Here is a 27,930-nt window from a genome sequence, read left to right as displayed (position 1 = left end):
ATTATAGTCATATATACATAGATGTGTAATCAGTAATCTTGTACATATTTTTGAGAAAGATGTAATCTTATTAGTTCTAAAAAAAAGTAGATGTATTCTTATTGTACCTTCTTTCAGGTAAAATCGTAAAAGTGTGTGTGTTTTATACATTACCTAAAAACATAACACGGAAAGAATAAGAGTCAGCGCGCAAATTAGGGCGGTGGCGTGAATGTATGGAAGATGCGAGCCGGTGATGTCTTTTTCGTTCTGCCATTAAAAATGAACGTATAAAATATTCGATTAGATTTTATGAATATAGAATAACATTTGATTACGGAGAGACTATGCATGTCCCCGTTACGTGGATTGCATGGGTCCCTTGCTTTCTATGAATGATGCCGTTGAGAACGATCGTACGTTGTGGTTTTTTGCGTCATATTACACCTCTTTTTTCGTTTCTATTTATTTTTATGTTTTGTTCTTCCTCATTGTATGCTATTCATATATATTTGAAACTGACAATATATACACCGTCGGTTGGTCAATTTGAAACTGAAAATAATAAAAATATTTGTAGTAACAGAAACTAAAGAATAGATGTAAATAAAATCAACAAAGTTAAAGTTCATTTTCTTTAACAAAAGCAAAACCTCGACTTTTCATGATTAGAACAATTCCGGATAGTGGATGAAATTTTATTAGGTGACTATTTTTGTATACAACTATAGCTTTTGTATGCACATGATATCATGGATTGTTCACCATTTCTCAAACCACGTATAGTATCTAGCTATCTTTGCTATAGTGTATAGATCTATTTTTGAATATTTTCTGTGTTTATATATTTGGAGTTGTTAGAACACCCTAACTGCTAAAATATTTGAAAGGACTTTTTTTCTCTCAGCAAATTAGTATTAATATTTTAATATAATTTTTAGAAAAAATAAGTAAATCAGTGCTAAGGTGACAGATATCCCTTAAAGTATTATATGAGGTTTTTATAGTTTTTCATTTCAGAATTTCTCTTATCATCTTTTTTCGGTTTTCTCTTTTTCTAATTCTGTATCATTCAGATTCTCAATTAGAACATACTAATCTACTTGTATATAGGAAATGCGAAAACCAAGAGGTGATCAAGCTCTATGTAGAGATTTGGAAAGATGGTTGAGACTTGGGATGACCCCCAACAATGGGATGATCGCACGAGTTCCGTAATTTTATAGACGTCTAAAATACGACATTCATAATACGAAAATATTCATGTCTAAAAAGAGGATTTGATCTTAGAAAAAAAAAAGAATTCGGTGATTGTAGTATAGATGGATGAGCCATTTGGCGGTGAAAAGTCCAAATCTCCATGCCGCATTTGACATTCGAACAATAATGTTGACAATAAGACAAATGATGTAGTATAAAAGATTGTTTAACCAATTATAAGGGATTTTAAAGCACTAAGAATATAAGTACTCACATAATCTAAGTGCAACCGATGATTTAAAAGGTTTCTAAACTAATGATTAATGCTAATGAAGTTGCAAAATAATAAAAATGATAAATGAAGTGACTTTCTTTACTAAAGGAAAAGAGAACTCATGGGCATAGAGATTAAACTTTGGGTGATCAAGTTTCGAACTAAGGATGACAAACGATCAATCAAACTATCAACCTTAAGCTTAGACACAATTCTAAACAAGCTCTATGTCTAGATGAATGTTCATTTACTAACACATTTCACATCAAATGTCTTTGGTTGAATAATATGAAAAAAATCATTACTAACAAGTCTAATGGCTATCTTAGCACCTCTAACAACAAATGTCTTTGGCAAAATATGCTAAAAGTTTAGAAGAGTTGTCTCAAGCATTTCATCGAACACCTTTTGGGTGGGAAATGCCTAAGGATCAACTTTTGAGAGGCCAACTCAGAAGATGCATTATGAATACTCTACTAGCAAGGATTAAGAATGATCTACACTAAAACATCCTAACTCTAACCTAATTACCCTTAATCTCCCTAACCCATAAATTCAAAAGGTGATTACTCACTAATCTCCATGATTCTTCTTAAACCCATATTGGATTTCAGATTAATCATGTAGAGAAATACAGAGAATCGGTATGAAAACAACAGAATTGCAATAACAAAATGATCAATTGATTCAAAGAGATGAACTTTTCAAGAGGGTTTTGGTGGTTTTCTTTTGATAAAAGATAATCTGCCTCTAATGGCTTACAAAAGATACTTAAACATAGGTTTAGAAAATGTAAAACATGCATAATAAAATGACCAAAAGGTCCTTGATAAATCATAAGTTCGACCAAATAGAGGACGTGCAGCGACCTCGGCACGTCACTCTGACAAGTTGCTCCGGGCTTCGGGAGCGACCTAAGGTGGTCGCTCCGGCTCCATTTTGTGTCGTCGGACAATAGAAAAGCGAGCGACCTCGGGGTGTCGCTCTGGCCAAGTCGCTCTGAGCTTCGGGAGCGACCTAAGCTGGTCGCTCTGAGAGGTCGCTCCGGCTTCATTTTGTGTCGTCAGACGATAGAAAAGCGAGCGAATCCAGGGTGTCGCTCTGGCCAAGTCGCTTTGAAGAGTATGGCACAACGATTTCACGGTGTCACTCCGGTGACGTCGCTCCCATGCACTGCTCGTCCAATGATCACCTTCATCACCTCTTTTGAGCTCTAAATACACCCAAATGTCTCCAAGAACTCCATGTGGTACTCCAATACCTCATAAAGACTCATGTATGCAAAATGCAACTTAAACATGACTAAATCTTAGTCTATATGATCAAAATGTACATGGATGAATTGATAAAATAATGGAAATATGTAAGATATCAACAATATTTTATAGGTTATAATAATATAAAAAATGTTGCTTAAAACCATCGTGACCGTAATATGTGTTAACATAAAAATACTATAATGGATGACTAGTGTCTGGATCACACCCGACTAATCTAAAAGTAAACATGTCATATATGATATATTTTGAGTTTTCCGCAAGCTTATCTAGAAAAAGCATCCGGGTCAAAACCTAAAGTAAAAGCCATATATGAACATTATTTAGAATTCGCCAAAAAGGAACCAGAAAAACGATAACACCTTTAGGAAGAAAAATTAATAGAGATAAATATTTGTTTTAAGTTTTTCTTTTACTAGTATGAATAAATAAATTGTATATCTTTTTTTTTGTCAACGACATTTATAAATCACGGCAACGGCAAGACCTATAAATCTTTATTTATATTCTAAAATCCCATACAATTAAGAATAAAAATGGAAGATTTTTGATTCGAAGTATACGATACTGCAGGCAGGAAGAGCCTTAGACCCACTCCCTCAAAAGCATGTCGCGTCTGGCCCGTGACTCTGCATCCAGCCTTTGGCCCGATGTATTCCTCTCCTCGCCCCAGAAGGATCTATTTACATTTTCATCTATAAATTTAAATCACCTATAAACAACATAGGCTATTGGTTCTGAGTGGAATCGAATCCGGAACTATGAATTTACGCCATCATTCACGAATAATAAACGGTTATACAGAAGTAAATTATACTAGATCATAAACATATATATAGATATATGCAAGCGGGCGTGTGTATATATGTAAAGGTCCTTTGTATGGACGCCACCAAACGGGTGATATCGATAAGTCATATTTGCTTCACCATTTAGCGAAAGGCATGGGGGAGCTGAAATATTGGTCCCAGATCGCGCTCTCCTTTTTTTCAGTCAAGCCTTTTTATCTTTACTTTTTTCATCTACTTTATTTTTACTTTTTTCGCCTACATATTTTTACAATGTAATGTATTCTTTTATTTAAAAAGTTGTTCTTCTATTTCTGTCCACCCATTTTCATCATAATCAAGTCACTTTAACGTTGATGGGTTTGGCTCTTTGAAAAATATCAACACTCGACAATTTTCAGGGCCATCACAACAAAAGACTTCAACTATATTGCCAACAGAGCCATAGAGAGGTAGGTTAAGGAATTAAAACTAAGGAGACTTTTCTTAACTAATTGAACTATTTGAGGAAGAAAAATGAGCAAACATATAATTTCTCTCCACTAAAGGACGTTTTCTTTGTCGTCAATAAAATGACATATTTAATATGCTTTGTAGTTTGTAGTGTAGCTATCACCAGTCAAATTGAAAAAAAAGTTAGGGAAATTATGGGGACCATAGGCCTTCACTACACTCCAACCAAAACAAACCAAAACGATTTCATGACAATTATTTTACAATGATGGCATGTGATGCGAAACAGAAAGTAAGATGTTCATAAAAAAGATAGTGTAAAGACTTTGGAACGATATTTTTCTCTAGATTATGGAGTCTTGGCCTTTTTTGATCAAATGGAGTCTTGGCCTTATTCTTGAATGTGATGTTTTACCAAATTTTAAATGCCGTTTTAGAAAAGAAATCGCATGTTAGATATTTATATAATAATGTTGGGCTTGAAGTGACATGAAATTTCTATTCCATTTTCTTTATATGAAGTAACATAAATATTTAAAAAATATTGATATAGGAAAGAAATAAAAAGACCATGGAGATGCCGTTTTTCTTAGCAGAAAACATAAATTTTGGGATCATAAGCAAATATTGGATGAATGAGGCACTGAAAAAATGGACAAGCTTTTTTTTATTTTGCCCTTTAATGCTTTATCTTTATGTAAAGCTTTGCATGATAGATTAATCTCGGAAGTTTTTAATTAAAATTTAGACCAAAATGCTGAAAAACACATGTTGATAGTATATGATATGCGCACAAGTGTTAATGAATTGTCCTACGTGATTACTGACTAGCTTAATGATTTGAAGATATGTTATTCCATTTCCATGATAACCTTGGGGATCAGATATATCATATATCCCAAGCAAAATTTAACCTGTTCATTTGAAGATTTTATTTTCATTAGCCATATGTTTTACTTGATTATGCCCCTCAATTCTACTCTCATTGTAGTTATTATACTAATTCCTATTAACAAAAAGAGGGAAATATCAAGTACATGAAAAAATAATGTGCATTTAATAGAAATATCAATTCACAAATTTTCTTTTATGTTTCTTATATAGAAAAACATGAAAGTTAAAGTAGTTCTAAATGTTTACTTAAAACTTAATTAACTCACCAAAACATATATAATTTGAACCAAGAAAACATTTATACTTTTCTTTAAGTATATATTTATAATAACATTTTCCCTTTATGCAATGAGTGAATGAAACACATGTTAGGTCAAAACTATAGGTTTTTCTAAATTCTACAAACCTCCGTCAAGAGTATCAAGAGTATTTTTGATACAATATGTAGTTTATATATCTATGCTTCATTTCTGTTTGATTCCTCCGATTGGTTCAACTCTAATGATGTAACAAAGTGTCATGAACTTGTGGAACATGGAGCTTCAGTTATTAAGAAATACACTTCACTTTGCTCTTGGATCCTTCTGCTGCTCTTTCAGTATTTTTTTTTAATCAGCTTGTTTTGTATGTGTGTGTTTTTAGATTCAGCTGCTTTTGTGTGTTTTGAGTGATTAGGTTACTTTCGATAAGTGTTTTAAAGCAAATTGGTGAAGGAAAAAGTTATATCAATATGTCGACAGTTGATGCAAAGATTTCCTTGAACATTCAGTGAGATTTAAAATCATGTTAGATTTTATCAGGAACTTTACACATTCATCAATATGCTAGCTGATTTTCAAGGAATCGATTCCAACATAAGTAAAGATAAACTTGAATCAACCTCGGTATGAGTATATAGACATGAGCATGGACATTAGATTATATTTGTTTTGTTCTCTTTTTGAATTGAACCGAATAAAAGAATTTAGAAAGCTGATTCTTTGGTTTGGCTATTAAAATAGATCAATTCGGTTAACGGTTTAGTTTCAGAAAAAGATGAAGAATTTTGATATATTTTGGTTAAATTTGTATATTTTCTTTCTGTTATTGGAGGAGAAATCAGATAGGTCTTGCTATCACAGAAAAACAAAATTTTGGTTGGGTGTATAAAACATTTGGAAAAGCCTAAAAAACGAATCAGCCCAACCGAAATCATTTTCGAATTGTCGACCGGTTTGGACCCAAACCGAATGAAACCACAAAAAACAAAAAAAGTTCGAGTCGTTTCCATTCTGTTTGGGGTTTATACATATTGAAGAGACAAATTCGGAATCATAGAGAGAAGATGGAATCTGTTCTGCTCCCAACGCTAACAAAGAAGGAAGAGATTGATCGGATCATCAACAACACAATCGATAAAGTTCTTGTCCTACGATTCGGCCGTATCTCAGACGAAAACTGTCTTCTTCTTGATGACATTGTACGTTTACTTTCCTCTCTCTGCACTCATTATCTTCTTCGTCTCTCACTCTTCACCCAAAACCCTTAATTTCGAAATTTTCAGCTCGAGAAATCGGCGAGAGATGTCTCGAAATTCGCTACAGTAGCTTTGGTGGACGTTGATTCGGACCAAGTTCAGGTTTACGTCAACTACTTCGACATCACCCTGTTCCCTTCCACTGTCTTCTTCTTCAACGCACATCACATGAAACTTGATTCTGGGTAGATTCTTGTTTCACAAAAAAATTTCAAAGCTTTGATTTTTTTTTAAAAGTTATAAAAATTCTGATTTTGTAATTTTTATTACAGAACTGCTGATCATACCAAGTGGGTCGGTAAATTCCACGAAAAACAAGACTTTATTGATGTCGTTGAGGTAATTAAATTCAATTTCATCACTCTTTGTTAATATTTGCAATAAAAAAAAAAAGATTCCATGTTGAATTCAAAATTCTCTGTTATGTCTTGTGTATGAAGGTAATATTCAGAGGAGCGATGAAAGGGAAGTTGATCGTTCACTGTCCGCTACCTCCAGAGAGAATACCAAAATATCAACTTTTATACAAAGATGTGTAAAACAAAACTGAGTTTATTGTTCTTTACTTCCAAACTCTGTTTCTCATCCCCTTATGTTGGAATAAATAACATTTACATTTACATATATGTTTTTTTTTTGTACAGAATTAAACAAATATGAAGGAATGTGAACTTAAACCCGTTTCTTGATTCTCTTGATGTTTGTAAACGTCTTCAGGGTTTATTTTCTCTTTTCTTGCTTTTAGTGACGAGTTCCATAGACATGGATCGAAGTCTGCTTGTTATCTCGGTGAATGGAGGACGAGCATCCGGGTCTATGTCCCAGCATTGTTCCATCAGCTTTTTCCATTCCGGAGAACATGTTTTCGGTATGGGTGGTCGAAGCGTGTTCTTCACAATCCCACCTTTCAAAGAGGGAAACAAATAAGCAAAGAGCAAAGTGAAAAACAAAACTGAGTTAGACTAACCAATGATTGCTCCACAATGCATATCTGCATAGGGCTCCTCTCCTGTTAGAATCTCCCATAGGCAGATCCCATATGAAAATACATCAACCTGTTCACACCGAGTTACATAAGCTGTGTGTTTCTAATGGAATATAAAGTTTCTCTCTTACTTTCTCCGAGACCCGGGTGCTGCTTCCGTTCAAGAGTTCTGGTGCCATCCATGGAAGTGTTCCTCTCACTCCCCCAGATACCAAAGTGTTACGTTTGATTCTAGATAAGCCAAGATCTCCCACCTGAAGATTATTTTCATACTTAAGATTCAACGGGGATGAGATTGTTTTGTCATCAAGTATGTTTACCTTGCATATAGGCCGTTGTGGATCCCTTAGATTGACGAGTAAGTTCTCACATTTGAGATCAAAGTGGACAATGTTCTTCAAGTGCAAATACTCCATTCCAAAAGCAGCGTCCATTGCTATTATTATCTTTTTCCGAGCGTCAAGCAACCTGTCTCTCTTGACAAGAGCATGTCTTAGAGACCCATTCACCATGAACTCTGTAACAGTCGCTAATGTTCCTCCAGCTCCATCAGGGACTATACCATAGAATGCAACAACGTTTGGGTGATGGAGATTTGAGAGTATCTGTGCTTCCCTCCAGAAATCTTTGGTCTGATAAGAAAGCAAAGAACCTTAGTTCTCAATTTTGTTGCAGAGTTAGAATCCATGGTATGTGTATGACCAGACTCCACAGTAGGACTTAAGAGAGCAGCAAAAAAAAAACATATAAAAGAGAGACACAAAAGACTTGAGGACTAACCAAGCGTTCACGTTCAGATGATCTTCCTCCAAAGCAGCTTTTCCTTATTCTCTTTATTGCGACATCGGTTCCTCGCCATTTGCCATGGAAGACAGTTCCATATGTCCCGGATCCAAGTTCTGTTAGGTCTTCAAGATCAGCGTTCTTTATCATCTGAAGGTTTAGAATATGTAAAAGAAAAAATTCAGTTTCTAAAGCATGTCATACATAATTATCATTTTCTGTCTTAAAGTCAATTTTCCAAGCGGGGTTTACTAAAATTGGTGAATAAAAAAGTCATAATGTGATTAAGGATGACTCAGTTTTCTTAAGTAACAAGGTTAAGTACCTGCAAGCCATACACACTGGCTTCCATTTCAACTATGAGTGTGTCGGCAAAACTATTCACTTTCTCGTCAACATTAGCTTCAGCCTCCTGTCAACAAGCGACAATTATGAGAACAAAGACCATCTTGTAGCTTAGATGAAAAGTTCACAAGCAACTTAAATCACTACCTCAGAGAGGAAGAGAGGATCAATGCTGTCCAACTTTGTGTGTGGAGTGGTTACGAGTGAATCTTGCCTTTGGACAGATAGGATCTTCAAATTGTAAGTTTCATTGGCTGTCCCTGGCACTTGCTGATTCAAATCCATGCTTTGGATTCTCACATGGCCTGAACCACTTTCCCTTTGTACTCTCTGCACGTCATTATCAGTTTTTTACTACTACATCTGATAGAAAAATCATGTATTGGTGACACATATTTGGAATACTCACATTCTTTTGTGTTGGATCAAGTTCTAAAAGCCCTGTCTCATGAACAATCTCTCTCTTTGCTGCTTCCGAAGAGATGTTGAACAAGAAATCCACATCAGAGTTCGCTCTCTTATTTAACAACACCCCTGAAACTTCCATATTCCTTTCCCTGACAGCTTGATTTACAGGTTCTTGAATATGATCAAATAGTCTCCTTTCCTGATTTGGGGTGTCATCTGCAATGCCTTCGTCCAACGAAATTAGATTCCCAGATGATGTTCCAGCCATCAAAAGATCATTATCTTGAATTATTTGCTTCCATGGGTCAACATTAACCACTGAGGTGGTCTGGTTTCCATAGTTCTTGCATTCTATGTTAGTAGGGACTACTCTTGTCCCCATAACTTTCCCACTGTTACTTTCTTGATTTAGAAAAATCTCATCATAATGATTGCCTACATCAGATACCTCTCTATGCAATGCTGGTCCTGGTCCTCCTCCAAAATCGAGTATATTACTTTGTGTACGACGGCTAGATAGATCGATGTTCCTATGCTCCTGCACTGTCTTCTCTTCCGTTTGTTTCTTTGTAAAGTTCAACGGCGAAGACGGGCTCTGTCTCTCTTGCGAGAAGTAGCTAGAATGCCCACCGTTAACCTCCAACGTAGAGTCTGAGTGCGAGTGTGGTATCCCCAAGAAGGAATCATTCGAATTCGTAGAGCCAGAAAACGAGACCTTAGGTTCCTCAGGTATGCACGGTTTCTCGCAGTAGAACCTAATGGGAGTTTCATGGTTCTTGCTAAAGCCAATCCCGTAAGAGTTCTCCGCCTCATGCTTGTAAGTTTGAAAGTTCACTGAAGGCTCTGGTTGGGGTAGAGTGAAGGAGTTATTGCTCTCTGAGCTCGAGTTGTCGCCAAGGAACTGCGAGCAGTCCTTATGCTTGAACGGTGAAGGAGAGATAGGAGGCGATGGATAAGCAGACATGTTATACTGAACTCCATTGAAAAGTTGAGTATCAAGCCTTAGCATCTGGTCCAAATGGTTTACATGATAACTTGTAGTGTCACCAGCGATTTTCATTTCAGGCTGTCCAATAGGAATCAAGAACAGTCTAGGCCTCTGTGAGCCCTCAGGCCTTTCTAGTCCGTTGTACTCTTCCATCATATTCTGAAGATCTTCGTCGGAAGTTACTGATATCAGAGAGTCAAGCTCATCACCAGGAAGCTGGTACTTGATCGAATGCAGCTGCTGGCAAATAGCTGAGGTCTTCTTCTTGAGTTCTTCCCAGGAAAGGTTCTTGCGTATGGAAACAATATGCGTCTCTCCTCCTACGTATTTCAGCTTCTCGTCGCTGGATCTCGGCATGATCTTCCCACCAAAGCTGCAAAGAAACTTAACTTTACCAAACCTATCAAACTCTCCTCCTCCTCCTACAGTGTAGTTGTTGGGGTGAACACGCTCAGGTAAGATGACAGAAGGCGCAGACTTCCCTGTGACACTGACACATCCTTGGTTTGAGTTTATTTCGCCGAAAGCCTTCCTGGTTATAACTTCCTTCTCACCACCAAGATTGTAGCATGCGTTGTTGAACTGAGGCATGTATGTAGAAGCAGCTCTCGGGTCACGTCCGAAGTCATATGCATCAGAAGGACACTCAGACTCTATCCTCCTCAGGTCGTGAAACCCAGCTGGCTGATTCTGGTAGTAAAGGTCACCGAATCTATGGTCATCGTTATGAGCAGGAGTATGATCCTTGAGAAACTCCATGGAGAACTCTTCCCCGGTCTGAAGTGAAACGTTTTTATTCACGTTTTGCCGAGTCCATGTATCTGACATAGTTTGATCGTCTAGTTAGAATCTCTGAGCTGCCATTAAAATCTTCAGTTTATTAATAATATATATATAGTTTTCACCTGAAACATAAAAGGAAAGAAAATTATAATCAGAGTCAGTCATTTAAAATTAATTCAAAATCAAGAGTGAAAAAATAAAATAAAAGAGAACATGCATCAATCATGGCTAGCCAGCACAAAAGCTAAAACACAAAGCCAGCTCAAATATCCTTTTTGTAGGACCTGTAAAGATCCTACAAAATGAATGTATTCACATTTTCTAAGAACATGCTTCAATTATAAATCATGAGCGAATAAACAATCATATCATAAACTCTGAGAATTTCTACCACAACGATTAATCAAAAACACAGGATCATCAGATTTTGGGGGCGTAGATAAAATTACCTTCACATTCAAAACAGAGGGAGGCGGAGAAACGAATCTGAGAGAGAGAGAGAGAGGGAAACAAACAAAAGGAGAATCGAAGAAAACGGGAAGACGAAGGAGAAGAGGGATGAGAGAAAGCGTTGATTACACAGTTGTGACAGAGGACCGAAAAAGATCAACGTTTCCGAGGATTAAGCGCCATCGAACCTCCTTTACCGGAACTTCCGCTCATTTTCAAATTTTCGCTTTTCACTGATTTAGGGGGACGCACACAGAACAAAACGATGATTCAAACTACGTCGTTTTGTTTCTAAATTTCGATTGTTACGTGGTCCGGCCCATATATTTTAAGCCCAGTTTCGTTTAACTTGATTTTTTAAAAGCCCATGCATATAGACCCATAACTTGATGTAACTAAAGTCGTCGATAAGTTCTATTTTCTCCCCACCCATAGTACTAAACAACATTATCGTTTTCTACAGGATAAAATCGTGACCTCAAATGTCATCTTCTTGAGTTCCTATCCCTTCTTTATATTTTTTTCACATGACTGGACATTGTTTTTGTATTTTTATTATTAAATATGTTAGAACCAAAATTTTCTTATCAAATTTTATAAACCCAATAATATTGAACACCACTCATAATAGTAGAACTAGATTTTGACCCGCGCACCCGCGCGGTTGTATTTTTCAAAAATATTTTGCTACTTGTTTTTTATGTTAATATTAGTGCTTGAAAAAAAACAAAATCTGAAGAACGAAACCGATCTTGATCTGAAAGTGTAATACTAAATCCGAACCAAAATTGATAGCAAAATATTTTGAAAAATATGTTAATATTTAATCTGCGCGCCTGCGCGGATGTATATTTTGAAAAATATGTTGATATTTGTTTTTCATGTAATTATTAGGGTTTGGCAAAATGAATCCGAAGAACAGAACCGATACCGATCCGAAAATATAGTACCAAACCCGAACATAAATTGATTAAATATTCAAATTATTCAAAGTTTTGTTATTTAGAGATCCAAATCTGATCTGAACCGAAGTATTCGGATACCTGAATTTATCTAAAAATATATTTATATACTTATATATTAATTATTTTTAGATTTAACGTGTATAAAACATCAAGAATGATACTTTTAAATTGGTTTAAATACTTGAAAATATATATAGATAGTCAAAAGTAAATATCTGAAATAGTTAAGGTATACTCAAATCACCACAAATACTTAAAATAATTATTGATTTTGTATCCAAAAATTTTAAATCAAGCCAATTGATATGTTAAGCTTAGATATTCTGACATATGTTATTTAAATTTATAGGAAATATATTATTTTATTTATAGATTTTGATAAATTTAAAATATATAATGATTTAAAACATTAAAAATAATTTAAATGGATCCAAACTCGAACCAAACCCGCAAAGGTCTGAATCACACTCAAACCAAAATCTAGAAACATCCTAATAGGATTGAAATCTTTGACCCCGGAAATCCAAAACGCAAATCGATCAGAACCAAACTCGTATGGGTTACCGAAAGCCCATCCCTAGTCATTATTATGTATCGTATATTGTCATCATATAATTAATCGTATTTTATATGTACCATCATATAAATAATTACATATATTATATTTTTAAAACTTAATATGAAATATAAAAACCATAATTTGAGTTGGTATTTCAAATTGGGCTTTGTATTGTATTTTTCTTATATATATGTTGACAACATTTTTTATAATGGTTATTGAAAAATAGTTTAGTAAAAATTCATTTTTGAATATATGTATATTTTTCAATCAATTTATGATATAAATCAATTTTGAATTATTATTTTGATTAGAAATATGTATATAAAGTTTAAATTTTGTTTTATGGTTAGTTTAGAAAAAAAAGTTTTAGGCAATTAGATTGACTCATTTTAAAACTGGCTCAAATAGATAGTTTCTTATAATATGATGGACTTTCAATTTTTCTTAATAACATAAGCCCATTACTTTTTTGCTTAATAATACTATCCTTATTTTCAAACAAAGGTAATGGTTATTGAAAAATAGTTTAGTAAAAATTCATTTTTGAATATATGTATATTTTTCAATTAATTTATGATATAAATCAATTTTAAATTATTATTTTGATTTGAAATATGTATATAAAGTTTAAATTTTATTTTATGGTTAGTTTAGAATAAAAAGTTTAAATGATTTGATTCATTTTAAAACTGATCCAAATAGATAGTTTCTTATAATATGATGGACTTTCAATTTTTCTTAATAACATAAGTCCATTGTTTTTTTGCTTAATACTACTATCTTCATTTCCAAACAAAAGTAATATTTTTTTAAAAGACTACAATCCATGTTACCAAACACTCTTATTTTTTAAACTCATATACATGTTTCCAAACATTCTCATTTTGTACTTCAGTTTTAATAAGATAGATAATCCAATACAATGCGCATCACATGAACAGTGAACTGAAACATACGAGCGAAGACCTTTCGCCGAATAGTACCAAAACATCAAGACCCATAAGTGGCAACTAAGTCGTCGATAGCTTCAACTCCCTCTCTCTCATATCTTTAAATACTATTTTCTTCTTTGGCATTTGTCATCTACCATGTGTTCTACTCTCTCTTATTTGCTCCTCTGTGTTCTATATAAATGGGTCACATGAGTCACACTGATGAGTAAACTAAAACGAAATACTATAAGATGATGACATCTTCCATAGTCTCCTGCACGTTTTTCTTTTTCCTTCTTCTGATTGTGTTTCCGCATATGGATAGAGCCCTTGGCGAACAAACGGAGCTCCACAAACTCAGCAGTGAGCATTTTTTTTTGTCTCATGACTATTTTGGTTTACCAGTTAGGTCACTTAAAAATGTTAAACTATAATGTTTTCTTGGGTTTTCTAATTTTTTTTTGTATTTTTGGATTAAATGATACGAAATAACAAAGGTAATATTGAACATAGAACATCGTTTTAGAGAGAAAAAAAATCGATTGGTTTTACTTCATATATATTATAATAAACTAATTCTAACTTTTTAAAATTAAATTTTGGTATAGTTTTTTTGGGCAATTATATCAAATAGCTATTTTTAAGTTTTTGAGTGAAGAAAAAAACAATTTTAGTTGTCTTACAACCCAATTTAATTTTAGATTCGCTTTTAGCCACACTGAACTACAAATCAACACTAGAATTGCCAAACATAAATGAGTAATGCATTTAGTTGGCGTCTTGGTGCAGGAGAGACGAACTATCCTGACAAAGTGACAGTCCAAAGCCAACGCCGCTATTTTATCGGTCCTCCGTCAATTCCGTGCCAACTGTACCAGCGGTGCAAGCGTACTCCACCCACTCCAACCCCTCCGTGCCACATCTACAACCGATGCAAGGGTTCTCCAGGCAAATACGGATCTGGTCACTGATCTTACTATAGAATCAAATGCGTTATATACATATCGACGTTTCTACGATATAGTTTGCTTTCCAGTTTCTGTGGTTCATCGTCTTGTGTTGTCATGTTTTTTTATAGATTTATCAATTACACATATCAGTAAGTTCACACAATCTATACTATATTAAAAGGGTTATATGAGCATCAGAGAGTGTGTCCACGTAGGACAATTAAATCATCCAATCAGAATATTTCATTAAAACATGTCAGATTTCATTAAAACACGTCAGATTATTGAGTTACGTAGACGGAAGTCTCGAGATTGAGATTTACGGCTCTACCTCTTCGTCTTCTTCGCTTGATACCACAGTGATTCAGTTTGATTGATCCACTTCTGCATAATCAATACTCCACGATCAATCAATTTCTTCTTTATGATTTCGTTTCGGTTTTCTCTTTTCCTTCTTTATATACTCATTTTCTTCCTGTGTACAAATCAAACCCTAGAACTTCTCTAACCTCAATCTATGGCGATGAAACCAGATGGGAAATCCCCTATCACCTCCAAGGATCTCAGTCGCCGCTACTTCCACCAGCTCATCTCCGCCGTCGGTTACTGCCACTCACGCAGCGTCTTCCACCGGGATCTCAAGTTCCACATCATCTCGGGGTCTCCCGGTTTCAACCTCTTCGAGATGTTTTCCGACCGAGTTGAGCGGTTCGTGTTGGGCTGGATCACAGCTTCCCTACCTACTACTAAGAAGAATCACAGCTTCAACCCTTTTGACGATGCTAACGATGAGGAGGAGGTTGAGAAGAGATTGAAACCTTCTTTCAAGAATCATTTCCGTGAATCAGGAGGCGTGGAGAACCAGACGGTTCAAGAACTTGAGAGTTATGCTGTGTACATGTCCGATGAGACCACCAAGACCGTGCAAGGGTGTTTGAAAGTAGCGCAAGGGATAAGATAAGATGCTACCAGGACTTTGGTTATGTTGAATGAGCAAGGAGAGAAAATCACTAGGACTCACCACAAGGCTGTTGACCTCGATCATGATCTCACTCAGGTAAAAAGAGATGAGATTGAGATTTTTATAAATTATGAGAAACTTATTGTTATGTTTTGTGTTTTGGTTTCAGGGTGAGAAACTTCTTGGAAGCCTCGGAGGCATTTTCTCAAGGACCTGGAAGCCTAAAAAGACTCGGTCTATAACCGGTCCTGTCATAACTAGAGGTATGCCTCTTCTTAAGAAATGAATCTCTTTTGCTTTGTTACTCCACCTAACTCCTCCATTTTTTTTGTTCTTCTGAGAAGGTGAATCCCCTAAGAGAAGAGTTAACAACTTAGAGACTAGAAAAAAGCTGGGGCTGAACCAGCTACCTAAACCAGATTCAAGAACCAATGAACCTCTCCCTGAATCCGCTGATGCTTATCAGAAAATAGAGGTGTGGATCTGTGATCTCAAATGTTCTGTTTTTGTTTGCCAGTATATCTAAGAATCATGCTGTGTCTGCTGTATTAACAGATGGAGAAAGCAAAGCAGGACGATGGGTTTGCAGATCTAAGTGATCTACTCAGCGAACTCAAGAACATGGCTATTGATATGGGAACTGAAATCGAAAGGTTCTCTTTCATATCTCTCAACTATTGTACATACATTTTCTCTATGAGTATTCCTTGATGAAACTGATTTATATAAATGAAAATAATCTTTGATTTATATGTAAATAGACTATTTCGAATGTAACATGTATTTTTTTCCCTTAATGGGAGTCAATAGGAGAATTCACGTATCTAATATCTATATCTATAATATCTTTTATCTTTATTCTTGGAAATCGATGATGAAAAACATGAATCTCATGAAAACGAATAATATTTTAAAAGATAATATTTAGCAGAGAAAGACAAAAGGAAAATCATATTTAGTGGAGATATTTAGTCTTTGTAGCTGTAAACTTAATTATTTGTTTTAGAATATAAGCTGTAAATTTGTAAAAACAAAATATTGTAGCTGTATAATCTATTGATGTAGATTTATATCAACAACTTTCAAAGCACTAAATATAAGTTCTTAAAAAAAAGATTTTCATAGCCAATCTATTTTCAGTTTAACTTTTGAAATGTACCTTTAAATTATTTTCTTAAAGCATGATTGGTAAATTAGATTAGTTGTGAAAAAGTGTGGAAAGCATTCAGAGTACTTACCAATCACCTTTGAAAACTATTATATTTTTTCAACATTTATTAAATTTCAGAAAAATACTCAATAAGAAATTATCTTTTTACCTATTATCAAGGTATTTACAAAAGAAAATATTTATTGTATCTAACTTTTTTAAATTTGGAAAAAAATTTCAGCAACCCCATTTTATTTTTCATGCATACTTCTAGAAAGTTTAGTTTACTTGGTAAGAACTGAAACTATTAGCCACTAATTATACAATACGAATCAGAAAGATATAATGAACAGAGGAGTTACGAAATCAAAATTTAAAATGATTGAGATTTTAACTTTTTTTTACTGTGATAATATAATATATTTTATAATTATTTCTGTTTGCATTCTAATAATTAAATTTTATTTTAGTAATTTATATTTATCATAGTTTCCAGTATATACAATATCTTTAAATATACTAACATACTATTTTAAAATTAATGAAAATAAACCCGGGCATAGCCCGGAAAAGGCTCTAGTAATTTTAATACTGTATCTATTGATCATGAATGCCCATGTCAATAAATAAACGTTATTTTAATAAACAAATGTAGTTGTAACATTTGTCCCCTTATGACTTTATCTATTGTAATGCATTATAAAGTCATACAATTCACTAATTATTTAATTATATCGAACAAAAAATAAATCAAATACTCTAAATACCTTATATTATTATCTCATCCGTAGATAAAATATTACCTAACATTAGTTAAAATAATCATATTTATTTTAATTTGTCTGTTTTCTGAAAAAAACTATATAATATTAATTAAATTCATTAAAATATTTATTTATTTTAAATCTGAAATCTAAATATTATATCACATATATTTAAAAATAAATAAATCACATCTTTTAAATACCTATGTGCACACAATAAATATATGACAATCACAAGTGATATAAATTCGTTTATAAACAAAATATATACATTTATTAATACAAACGAATATAAATCTAAGAATAAATTATTTTAAATAATATAGTTTATAATAAATAAGTAAACAATATTAAACCCTATTTAAATAAAATTTCATAAAATCAATTATACTCTTTATTTTATGATTAAATAAAACTAAACTTAATTATTAGTACAAATTCACGAGTATCAGAAATATAAAATCTAATTTTACATATACAAATGATGTCTTCAGCCAGTGTTTAATTTTACTTGACTAGACACAGGTTTGAATTATAATATAAATTATTATATAATACTAATATAGAGTCAAACTCATTAAATCCATTAATCTATTTACTTATATGAGTTATGGATTGATCAAATCTATTAGGTAAACTATTTGGGTTGAACCATAATCTAATAAAAACTAAAAACATTTGGATATGGTTTAGTTTAAGTTGGTTTATCTTTTTTGACAACCACATGTATAAAAGCAGCTTATTAATCTTTTATATATGTTGATTAAAAAAATCTATATATATATATATATATATATAGCTCTCTCCTCATTTCTCCTGCAAACAAAGGAGAGAGAGCTTCAATATATCCAACAATGACAGTCTCGAGAAGCTTTTTCGCTCTCTCAGCAACTGGTAATAATTCTAGCATTCTTTGTCCATGTAAATGCATTGACAATGTAAGCTCAGAGATTCTCGAATTTTTCTACTATTTCGTGTTGTTAGTGGAAGCATAGGTTTCTGCATTCTTATGTTGCTATGCTTAACTTTTGGTGCTCTTAAATGCTTGATTAGAATATTTTTAATGGCATACAAAAATTTTATCTATATTTCACACCAAAATAAAGTAATTATATTATAGAGTTAGATTTGGTTCAATGGTTCACTATATAATAAAATAAAATATGGATTAATGTTATTGTTTTACTTTATATTTAGAGTAAAAAAGTAACATTATTCCATAGAATGAACCATTAAAACAAATCCAACTATTTTATAGTGAAATATAAAAAAGTTTGTTTGTACTGTCGAACGTGGTCTTGATACGCAGTTTTAGTTTCTTCATATTAGTTTTAATAGCATAACCCTCAAAACCCAAGACCGAAACTGAAGTAGATTCATCATATTAGCTTCTTCTGCTTTTGTTAAAACCACTGTCATTGACAAAAGATAAAACTAAAAATCAAAACAAAATCAGAATGGGTACCTTTCCTATGAAACAAATGCATATAACCAACAACAAAAGTGGGAGAATTACAAAATGCTTTGTATAACAACAGAAACCAAACTCAGCATGGTGTCTCAGCGTCGCTCCTCGTTTCCGTAGGGCTATACAACGCTGATCTATTCCTCGGCCTGTTCTCTTCCAACTGCTTCACAACCTCTTCCATACTCGGTCTAACCGTCGTAACAGGAGCACAGCATCCCATCGCCAGCTTCAACGCATGAACCAAACCTTCCTCCATCGGACTCCTGATCCCTTTCATCGCCTCCAAGTCGAAAACCTCCATCGTCGTCTCCTCCAACACCGCGGCTTTAACCAAAGAAGGCAGATCAACATACTCACCACCGTTCCTCCCACTCTTCCCAGGCTTCTTACCCATCAGTATCTCCAAAAGAAGGATCCCAAAGGCGTAAACATCGCTTCTCGGGTTGCATTTCTTCATCTTGTGAAGCTCAGGCGCCTTGTACCCGTCTGATTTCGCCTGCGAGACTATCTCATCCGCCACCGCTTGCACCATGATCTTATCAAGCCCAAACTCAGTCAGCCTAGCGAAGAAGAAGTCATCCACCAGCACGTTTTTCGATCTTATATTGCCGTGGATGATGGGAGCTTCTTGTCCGGTGTGAAGATAAGCAAGTCCTCTCGCTATCCCCAACGCAATCTTGTGTCTCCTGGCCCAGTTCAAAGCCGGCTTCCCCGGTTTACTTTCTGCACAATCATTCAAACAACACATGAATACTTTTTTATTTTTTTGAATTACCAGGAGGTTCGGGCAGAATCAACATGTAATATTAGTTTCGTCCCAGTGGTCATTCGAACTTATGTTGGGAATAATGTTACCATACCGTGCAACAAGTCATGTAAGCTTATGTTGGGGATGTAGTCATAGATGAGAAGCTTCTCTCCTCTCTTCCCCTGATAGAAAGCTCTCAGAGGAACCAGATTCTCGTGCCGAATCCGCCCTAACTGCTTTATAACAGGCAGACAAGAGCTTCTGTCCTTGCAAGTACCTTCTCTCAACAGCCTCAACGCAATATTCCCACCATCACTAAGCTTCGCCTTGTAGACCGTACCGTAGTTAGTCTTCTCCATGACTTGCCCCGTCGCGTTCAAAACTTCCTCCAACGTCAGATTCTCACCGCCTTGGAACACAACTAGCTTCCCTTCACCCTGACCACCACCACCATCAATCTCATCTTCTTCGTCGCCTTCTTCCAAATCATCTTCACTCTCTATACTACTCTTCCTCTTCTTGTTCTGCAAGTACCCTATCAGCAACGACGCGACAACAACGGCTCCAGACATTAAACCTATCACCAGTCCAGCAACAGCGCCAGGACTCAACCGAGAGGAGCCTAGACACGGCTTCAAAGGAAAACCACAGAGGCTGGGACTGTTCCCTTGGAAAGACTCAGCTCCAAACTTAGATTCACCGAAGAAACTCGGCAGCATCCCACTAAAGTTATTGTGAGAAAGATCGAGAGTTTCTAGCTGTAACAACCCCAAACCATCGGGAACAGAGCCTTGAAAGACGTTACTCGAAAGATCAAGCATCTTCAGAGCTTTAAACTTTGTTACATACTCAGGGAACTCGCCTGAGAGCTTATTACCACCCAAATCAAGAACTCGGAGACTACCACAAGTCGAGTTCGGCAAGGCGGGCTCAGGCAAGGCCCCGGAGAAGGAGTTACCGTGAAGCTTTAATGAGACGAGGTTCTCGCAGAGGTTCCAAATCGACGGAGGGAAGGCGCCGGTTAGGGCGTTACCGCTCAGGTCGATATCAGAGAGAGAGGAAGCGTAGCCGAGCTCGAGAGGGAGGGGCCCGCTCAAGGCGTTGATGTTGAGGAAGAGGCTTCGGAGCATGGAGAACTCGCCGAGCTCTCCGGGGAGGGAGCCGGTGAGGTTAGCGGAAGGGAGCTGGAGAGAGAGGAGGTGGAGGGAGGAGTCGTTGTAGAGAGAGAGGTTTGTCCATTGGGTTGGGGGTGAAGAGAGGGCGGTGCATTGGAGAGGGGAGCCGTCTGAGAATACCCATTTTACCCCTCTCCATTGGCAGACGGGAACAGATGAGTTCCAAGAAGACAAGAGGAGGCTCTCGCTGGTGCCTTGGAGGGAAGGTTTGATCTTTCCCACGAGAAGCTTCACATCGGAGGAGGTGGAGAGAGAGTGGCAGTTGATAATGAGATGGAAGAAGGAGAAGACATGAAGGAATCTCAGTGAAGCCATGCCCACTTCTGAGAGAGAGAAAGGTGATGGGTTTGTGTTTTTTTCAAGACTGCTAGTACTTTGTAGTGGAAAGAGAGTGTGTGGACCGTTTTGTAATAAGCACTTTGGTCAAAATAATGTAAACGGCTATGATTCAAACTTAGACCAGATCGATTGGTAACCGTTGGATGTACCTTAAAGTTGGTGTGTTTTTTTCTTTTATCAGAAAATAAAAAAAAAGTGTTTCAAAGCGATGGACAAGAATGGTATAAATCTACTGATTACTACTGATTTTATAAAGTTGCTTTTCTTTGTCCCTTTAATTGATTAAACCATTAGCACGCTCAAATTTCGAATCAAGACTCTTTTTTTTCTGCCAAAATGATAAAATATGTTTGTTGTTGTTAATCAGCGTGAAGTCTTTTCTGTATTGTGATCTTGAATCCTGGCCGTACATGAGTCATGGAAGACGAGAGATAAGTGAATCAACGGTGGATGAATATCAAATAGTTATGGTTTCGAGAAGACAACAATGTATTGTAAGAAACCAAGGAGTGTGGGAAAAGAGCCAAATTTTGAGAAAAAAAGGAAAGATGAAGCAGAAGTGAGAAGTAGTTTTTTTGTCTATGTCCTTTTGTGTATTGCCTGTTTTCGAAATTTAAACGGTGGCAATCGAGTACACGGTCGCAATCTATAAAAACATTTTAGAGTATTGATTGTATTTGTATCACTTACAAATAACAATGTAATATCCTATTCATGTTGATGAAATGTCGTTATGGAAAAAAGTTGATCCCAATCAGCTCAAACAAATTGTTAATAAACTTTTTTTTTGGTTTTATCAGACTTTTTCTATAGACTTTTCTTTTTATATTAAAAACTGATTTTTAAATTAAACAGGATCGAGAAAGTTTGATTTCACTCATTGCTCTTTGTTGCAAGTTGGAAACGTATTTAACGTCTAAACAGTAAGTAATATATACGAGTTAGTTGAATAAAAAGATGAGTAAAATGAACTGATAAATGAATAAAGATTGATTTCACTCATTGCTCAGGAATATAACAAATGAAATCATTCCTTGAGCTTTAATGTTTTAAACAAATACTTTTTCCAATGTGTTTTTTACTGGCGAGTTATTTTGTTAAAATAGATACTGAGTGTTAAGTATCTCTAAATAGCGAGAACACTAGAAATTGTCAAAGAAGTCAAATTTGATCATGTAATAAAAAAGTCAAATTTGATCATAATAATAAAGAGCAATTTTACATATGTTCACCAGATATGAATCTCATGCAACTTTATAGAAGAAGAAAGATAAAAACATAAGGAATCTCTGATTAGATTAAGACACAACTGTGTCACGTCTTTATCAACAACTAAAACTGTTCCACTCCCACGCTGTTCCTTTTGTAATCAACTTCACTTTCATAACATCAGACATTCTTCATCAATTCCACCTTTTTCTCAATAAGTCATATGTTCTTAAGTTTCAGCTCTCTCATGAGTCATGCCTCAGTAATAGGTCCAGGGGCATGTCGATAATCTTGAATCTCTATTATTCTATGCTGTGCAGTTTTAGTTTGTTACTTTAAAATTTAATAATATGATATTGTAAATTTTACCACGATACTATTAAACAATTAAAATTAAAAAAAATCACATTAACTTATCCTTCCGATGTGTGTGTGTGGTTGGGGACTTGGGGTGGGAGGGGCGAGGGGAGGGTAATACTGAATACAAGTCCCAAATATTATGACCAAAATTCCTTTTTGTCATTCCTGTACTGTGCCTCATTTTATTAGTTGTGCAACCTAAAACTCCATAATTCAGCCTCGTAAACAGCGAATCCTTCAACAATAACAAAAATTAGTCTAGTTTTGTGACTTCGATTTTCTGTATCCCATTTGATTTCTTTTTTTGAAGGTTCTACTACTAAAATTATGGAAAAATACAATGTTTTACAAGGCTCATAGGCCCAAATAGCTAAGTAGCCAAACTTGAATCACAAAAGTAGTTAGCCCATATAAAACAGGCTAACACAATTATCCGGTCCATGGCAACAGCTGAAGCAATGGTCGAACATTAAAGAGGGAGGAATGGTTTTTGTTGACCAGTGCATGTCAATAGTTGCATCCTTTCTATAGCAATTTGGGGATGCTCTCGAAGATTCGAGATCATATAACATTTCATGTTTTTAATTGGGTTTGAATTTTCAGTATTTAAAACATCTTGCTTCATTTTTTTCTTTTAAATAGAGCCACTTCGTAATTTAGTTGAATTTCATTCTAATCATACTTTATTGTAGAGTAAATATAGAATAAGAAGTCCAAAATAATTTTCACTATTTTTGAATTAATTCTATTTTTATTCCATTATACAAAGATATGAAATAGTGTTTCAGAAAAAAATACAAAGATATGAAATGAAGTTGCGTATGATTTACTTGAACTATTTGGACATTAAAATGAAACATAGTAAGATTAGAGATAGTATTATATTCGAAATGCCTTCGAAGTATAACTATAGCTACCCGTTCACAACAATCCCAATACGTAAAGTGATAAACTCTTTACACTACAAATAATTATCCATGAAAACATTACACACACAAACCATTCACATCAGAACGATATGTTAGCTCAGTGCATCATACGTGAAATAAACAAATTTACAACAACAAAAAGATACTGTAACGATCTCCCCTGAAATATAATACAAACACCATTTCCAGAATTAATTATCTCTACAACATCCTTAAGGTGACAGGAGGTATTTAAAACATCTCGAGAAAAAAGGAAAAATGGAGTAAAAGTTGGACCTCGACAAAAACTGCTTTAATCATAAACCTCCGTCGGTCCACGAGATCCCATGCATGCACGAGAAGTGGCACACTCAGGTACGCTGCCATTTTTTCCTTTTCGTCTCTTTATTATTTCGTACATAATTAATAATAATATTTATATTGTTTTCTTTTCATTTAACTGCTTGAGAAGTTGGTGAAGCGACTATATTTGCCGACGGAGAGTTGTTGTTAATGCTCCTCTGCGACTTGCTTTGTCTCTTCGTTACAGCTGCTGACGACGACGGAGCCTCTGGCTTCTGTCCCGCTGGTTGTCTTACTTTAACCCCTCGTATTAACTGCCATAATATCAAATAATTACGAGATTTAATTATGCTAACAAAAATTTGATAAATTTGAATATTATGAAAAATAAAGAAGATAAATGTGGTGTTTCTTCTTACATATTTTCCACACTTGACATCGGAGTATATGACTATGAAGTCACCTTCTTGGAGCCCATTTGTTTTCACAAAATCGCCTGTAAACATGTCAAGAAAAAACAAGTTATATATAAAATTAAAAAAAAACTATGTAGAGAAAAAGAAAAATTTAGTAATGAATGTTGTTTTTTGAAGATCGTACCGGTGTTCTCGAGGAGATACATTCTACTTTTGTTGTTCGGCCAAAATCTGCATACCAATTAAAGAAGAACGTTTCATGAATAACCGAAGATTGGCCAAGTTCCATTTCTTGACAAATATACACTAATAAATTCATTTAAAAAAAAATCAAAACGAGCAAGTTCACTTATTTCGTAGTTACCTATAGCGCAGGTTCCAAACACGAGAGGTTCCAATGTCTTCCATGGCCAGAGAGATGCCGTCTCTTGCCTCCAGCTCCGGCAAGTGCGTCTCAGCTTCTTTCTGTTTTAGATGAAATAAAATTAATAAAAAGAGAGAAATTTAATAAATAACAACAATTGACAAAATATTTTTACTCGTACGAAACTAATATATATAAAAAAAGGAAAACAAAGGTTCCAAGAAAAAGAAATTACAAGTAAACTCACTTTTGGCAAGACGATTCTTCCGAGATTACCCACGTCGCTTTGCTTCAACACTTTCTGCAAGAGAAACCGCAAGTTCTTTTCTGGTTTCCATCCCTGAAATTAAACAAAACACACCCAAAACATAGAAACAAAATCAAAACAAAAACACTCAATTTACATAGCAAGTATAATCAATATCTGCTTCATCCATTATAACAACATGTGCAATTTAACCACTCTTTGCATGTAGCTAAAAGTACTCAAAGAGAAGGACGATTTCGCATGTACAGTACCTGCCGGCGATCTGGTACCACCTGCTGACGTGGCATAACAGAAGAAGAGCCAGCTCGGTCCATGGTGGGCAGCTGAGTCTCCATCGCCGGTAGTTGAGATGATGATACCGGCGGTGGCATGGCAGGGACATTAGGCCAATACATCCAAGTCCCGCCCGTGGCTGTAGTAGGTACATGGTTAAGCTGAGGATCAACCGCACCACAGACTTCTCCGATTTGAGTCTGGTTTTGCTGATTGTTGTTGTTGTTGTGTCTATGGTGGTGAGACAAGAACCTCCTCTGTCTAGCCATCCTCTTCTTCCTTGCCTCTTTAGTAGCTGAGGAACACAAACGAAGCAACCCCTGATCTCTCATCTGTCCAGAAGAAGGAAGATAAGGATATTGATACGGATTCATGTTGTATCCAGTGAAACCACCTCCAGGGTCTTGAAATGGAGTATACTGAGGATTTGGCATAGTGAATTGCTGAAGTGGCATGGGACCAGACTGTGGTGGTGGCCACGTCGGTGGAGACTCGAGTAATGGAAGATACTCTTGAGGCGGATAATTTGGAGCAGGCATGTATCCATAACCCGGATCCGAAACAAAAGCCGGTTGTTGTGGTGGTGGTGGCTGAGTAGGTGGCGGAACCCACGTGGACGGTGAGAAACATGTTTGATCAGAGGGTGGGATTAGGTTAGGGTTTTGAAAAGGATCTTGTTGATACGAGAGGTTGTTGTTGTTGTTGGTGGTGCGTCTTCTTTGTAGATGATTAGTTTGGACCCATTCAAGAATCAGCTTCAAAAGCTGTTTCATTGCTTCTTTCCCACCCCCTAGCCTTTTAGCCGCTGATTCAATAGTTGCTTTCTTTATCTTCACTTTCCTCAGATCATCAGCTGAAACAGTCTCCTTGTTGTTCTTTAGCCACTCCAAGAACACAGCCGCAAGATCATCCTCTTGTTCCAACGAAGGATTCATCACTTGCATGTCTCCTCCACTATTATTATTATTATTATTCTCCAACATTGGAACAACGATCTTGTCTTCTCTCTCGAGCGTTTGGTCCATCAAGTTAAGGTTTTGCGTGTCCTCATCTTGGTTAAAGATGGCTGACGTATCAAAGAACTCGTTGCTATCGAGTAGATCCATGTACCCGAAAGTCTCCATCATATCAATGCAATCACCGCCGCCTTCGCCGCAACCGAAACCTTGAGTATTATCCAACTGAATCTCCATGGAAGCAGTGGACTGTAGTGCGGCTGAAGACTCGACATCACAGTTTCCTGATGCGTATTGGTTTTGATTCGGAGTCGGATCTTCACCGTCTGACTTCAAAATAGCCCAAGAAGCAGCTGAGGAAGTTGAGGAAGAAGCAGCGGAAGAGGAAGAGGCCGAGGAGACGATGGCGTTGAGGGGAGCTGGAGATGTTGAGGATGATGAAGATGAGGACATGCATGGGAAGTCAGGGAGTGTTGGTAGATCTCCGTAGAACATTGAAGGGTCATGGTGAACAATTATATCATCATCTTCACGATGACCATGACCATCTCCTCCATGGTCATCTAATGACCAGATCTCTCTACCGACCTCACCCATTCCATCCATCAAAACAGCCTCATCAGCGTCTCCGGCCAGTATTCCACAACCCTCCGCCAGATCTCCTCCGTTCGCCGCCACATGCAAGGTTTTCATGGTGTGGTGGATCCCTGAATAATCCTTTCTCGTGGAAGTAGAAATGATAATATCTTTTGGGGAGTGAGAGAGAGGGAAAGTAAGGGTTTTTAGTATTTTGTACGGACCGATAGGGTTTGTATGTGAGTAAGGGGGCAAAGAAAAAGGAAAAATTAACCCAACTTGGCTATAAATCTAATCCTCAAACAACATAAACTATCTGGCTATCCATCTCCATAGATATGCACATATAAACTTATATATTGCTATATAACCCTTTGAGAATCGGTAAGAGCTTGATGTGGTTGAGATTACTAAAAGAGAGAGAGAAAAAAAAGAGGATCTAAAACATATGAAGAGATCTCATCAAAGCTATTCCCATCAACTTCAGATGGACAAGACACGATTGTAATATGGTCCAACTTTTGCTTGTAGATCTGAAGTATAAGAGATGTAATTTGTTCACAAAGATAGGAATTTTGTTCTAATGAAAAGAGGTTTTGGTTTTTAGAGAGGACGAACGTATGAACAACCCAATATCTAATCAAAAACAGTTTTACTCCAAGGTAGGATATATACAACAAGACACTCTCTTCTTTTTTTATATTGACAATTATGGAGAGAGTATAAAACTAGTATTTTATATATATATAACTATATAAGAAACATGGTTAAAAATCACCCGAAGAAGAAAGTAACTTAAAATAAGAGAGCCCCATGTGTGTTCCAGTTTGTTCCATGATATATATGGAAGTTTTTACTATACTATTATTACTTCTATGATATAAAATATCTTATTGAATGGAACCCTTTTTCTGGCCGATAAGTGCAAATTTGGTTGAAGTTATTCGGTTTCTCTTTTGCAACATTCAATTAACTCGGCGAGAAGAAATGGACAGGGACAAGTGAGGTTTTAAGAAAAAAAAGATGTAACAGTTTTCAGCATCTGATCTTTCAAAGAAGACAAAAGCAAACGTTTTAAAATACTATATGACAATATTGACAAAGATGTTGAGGTCAGCAATATTTAGAACATTTAAGGCTCAATAAAATTTTTAAAAAAT

At 35.6% G+C, this 27,930-nt stretch overlaps 4 protein-coding genes, 1 long non-coding RNA gene and 1 pseudogene across 5 annotated transcripts; 3 read left to right on the top strand and 3 right to left on the bottom strand.

The window, feature by feature from the left end:
* The first annotated feature begins 4,609 nt into the window (after positions 1-4,609).
* LOC103860253 (thioredoxin-like protein 4B) lies at positions 4,610-7,005 on the top strand. Its single transcript, XM_009137838.3, has 4 exons — positions 4,610-6,324; positions 6,409-6,566; positions 6,654-6,720; positions 6,822-7,005. The coding sequence occupies exons 1-4, from the start codon at positions 6,190-6,192 to the stop codon at positions 6,918-6,920; spliced, it is 459 nt and encodes a 152-aa protein (XP_009136086.1). The 5' UTR covers positions 4,610-6,189; the 3' UTR covers positions 6,921-7,005.
* LOC103860254 (probable serine/threonine-protein kinase roco5) lies at positions 6,886-12,214 on the bottom strand. Its single transcript, XM_033288294.1, has 10 exons — positions 12,197-12,214; positions 11,123-12,166; positions 8,904-10,795; positions 8,642-8,824; positions 8,475-8,561; positions 8,147-8,299; positions 7,687-7,998; positions 7,498-7,620; positions 7,349-7,436; positions 6,886-7,285 (listed from the first exon to the last, which is right to left on the bottom strand). Exons 3-10 carry the CDS (start codon positions 10,716-10,718, stop codon positions 7,095-7,097), a joined length of 2,952 nt encoding a protein of 983 aa, XP_033144185.1. The 5' UTR covers positions 10,719-10,795; positions 11,123-12,166; positions 12,197-12,214; the 3' UTR covers positions 6,886-7,094.
* Positions 12,215-13,691: 1,477 nt separating this feature from the next.
* On the top strand, positions 13,692-14,696 carry LOC117132885. Its single transcript, XR_004456607.1, has 2 exons — positions 13,692-13,945; positions 14,372-14,696. It is a non-coding gene; the product is annotated as an uncharacterized LOC117132885 (long non-coding RNA).
* Positions 14,697-14,702: 6 nt separating this feature from the next.
* Positions 14,703-16,300, top strand: LOC103860250 (annotated as a pseudogene).
* Positions 16,301-18,770: 2,470 nt separating this feature from the next.
* Positions 18,771-24,001, bottom strand: LOC103860249 (putative kinase-like protein TMKL1). Its single transcript, XM_009137835.2, has 3 exons — positions 23,912-24,001; positions 19,736-21,215; positions 18,771-19,598 (listed from the first exon to the last, which is right to left on the bottom strand). Exons 1-3 carry the CDS (start codon positions 23,999-24,001, stop codon positions 18,955-18,957), a joined length of 2,214 nt encoding a protein of 737 aa, XP_009136083.2. The 3' UTR covers positions 18,771-18,954.
* LOC103860248 (B3 domain-containing transcription factor ABI3) lies at positions 23,779-27,397 on the bottom strand. The gene is made up of 6 exons (XM_009137834.3): positions 25,217-27,397; positions 24,945-25,037; positions 24,698-24,798; positions 24,518-24,564; positions 24,337-24,413; positions 23,779-24,231 (listed from the first exon to the last, which is right to left on the bottom strand). The coding sequence occupies exons 1-6, from the start codon at positions 26,885-26,887 to the stop codon at positions 24,067-24,069; spliced, it is 2,154 nt and encodes a 717-aa protein (XP_009136082.1). The 5' UTR covers positions 26,888-27,397; the 3' UTR covers positions 23,779-24,066.
* Positions 27,398-27,930: the final 533 nt, after the last annotated feature.

Source organism: Brassica rapa, chromosome A03, assembly GCF_000309985.2.
Source record: "Brassica rapa cultivar Chiifu-401-42 chromosome A03, CAAS_Brap_v3.01, whole genome shotgun sequence".
Lineage (NCBI taxonomy): Eukaryota > Viridiplantae > Streptophyta > Magnoliopsida > Brassicales > Brassicaceae > Brassica > Brassica rapa.
The sequence above is the reverse complement of the archived record's forward strand: the minus strand, read 5'-3'. Positions and strand labels throughout refer to the sequence as shown.

Coding starts and splice junctions, on each gene's coding strand:
- LOC103860253 (XM_009137838.3), top strand. CDS start 6,190: ATGGAATCTGTTCTGCTCCCAACGCTAACAAAGAAGGAAGAGATTGAT. Junction 6,567..6,653: donor CACATGAAACTTGATTCTGG/GTAGATTCTTGT, acceptor TTTTTATTACAG/AACTGCTGATCATACCAAGT. Junction 6,721..6,821: donor ACTTTATTGATGTCGTTGAG/GTAATTAAATTC, acceptor TTGTGTATGAAG/GTAATATTCAGAGGAGCGAT.
- LOC103860254 (XM_033288294.1), bottom strand. CDS start 10,718: ATGTCAGATACATGGACTCGGCAAAACGTGAATAAAAACGTTTCACTT. Junction 8,300..8,474: donor CCAGTGTGTATGGCTTGCAG/GTACTTAACCTT, acceptor CTAAACCTTCAG/ATGATAAAGAACGCTGATCT. Junction 7,621..7,686: donor CACAACGGCCTATATGCAAG/GTAAACATACTT, acceptor AATAATCTTCAG/GTGGGAGATCTTGGCTTATC.
- LOC103860249 (XM_009137835.2), bottom strand. CDS start 24,001: ATGGCAGCGTACCTGAGTGTGCCACTTCTCGTGCATGCATGGGATCTC. Junction 21,216..23,911: donor TTAAAGCAGTTTTTGTCGAG/GTCCAACTTTTA, acceptor TTTTGACCAAAG/TGCTTATTACAAAACGGTCC. Junction 19,599..19,735: donor CTTACATGACTTGTTGCACG/GTATGGTAACAT, acceptor ATGATTGTGCAG/AAAGTAAACCGGGGAAGCCG.
- LOC103860248 (XM_009137834.3), bottom strand. CDS start 26,887: ATGAAAACCTTGCATGTGGCGGCGAACGGAGGAGATCTGGCGGAGGGT. Junction 24,799..24,944: donor GAAGAATCGTCTTGCCAAAA/GTGAGTTTACTT, acceptor CATCTAAAACAG/AAAGAAGCTGAGACGCACTT. Junction 24,565..24,697: donor GTTTGGAACCTGCGCTATAG/GTAACTACGAAA, acceptor ATTGGTATGCAG/ATTTTGGCCGAACAACAAAA.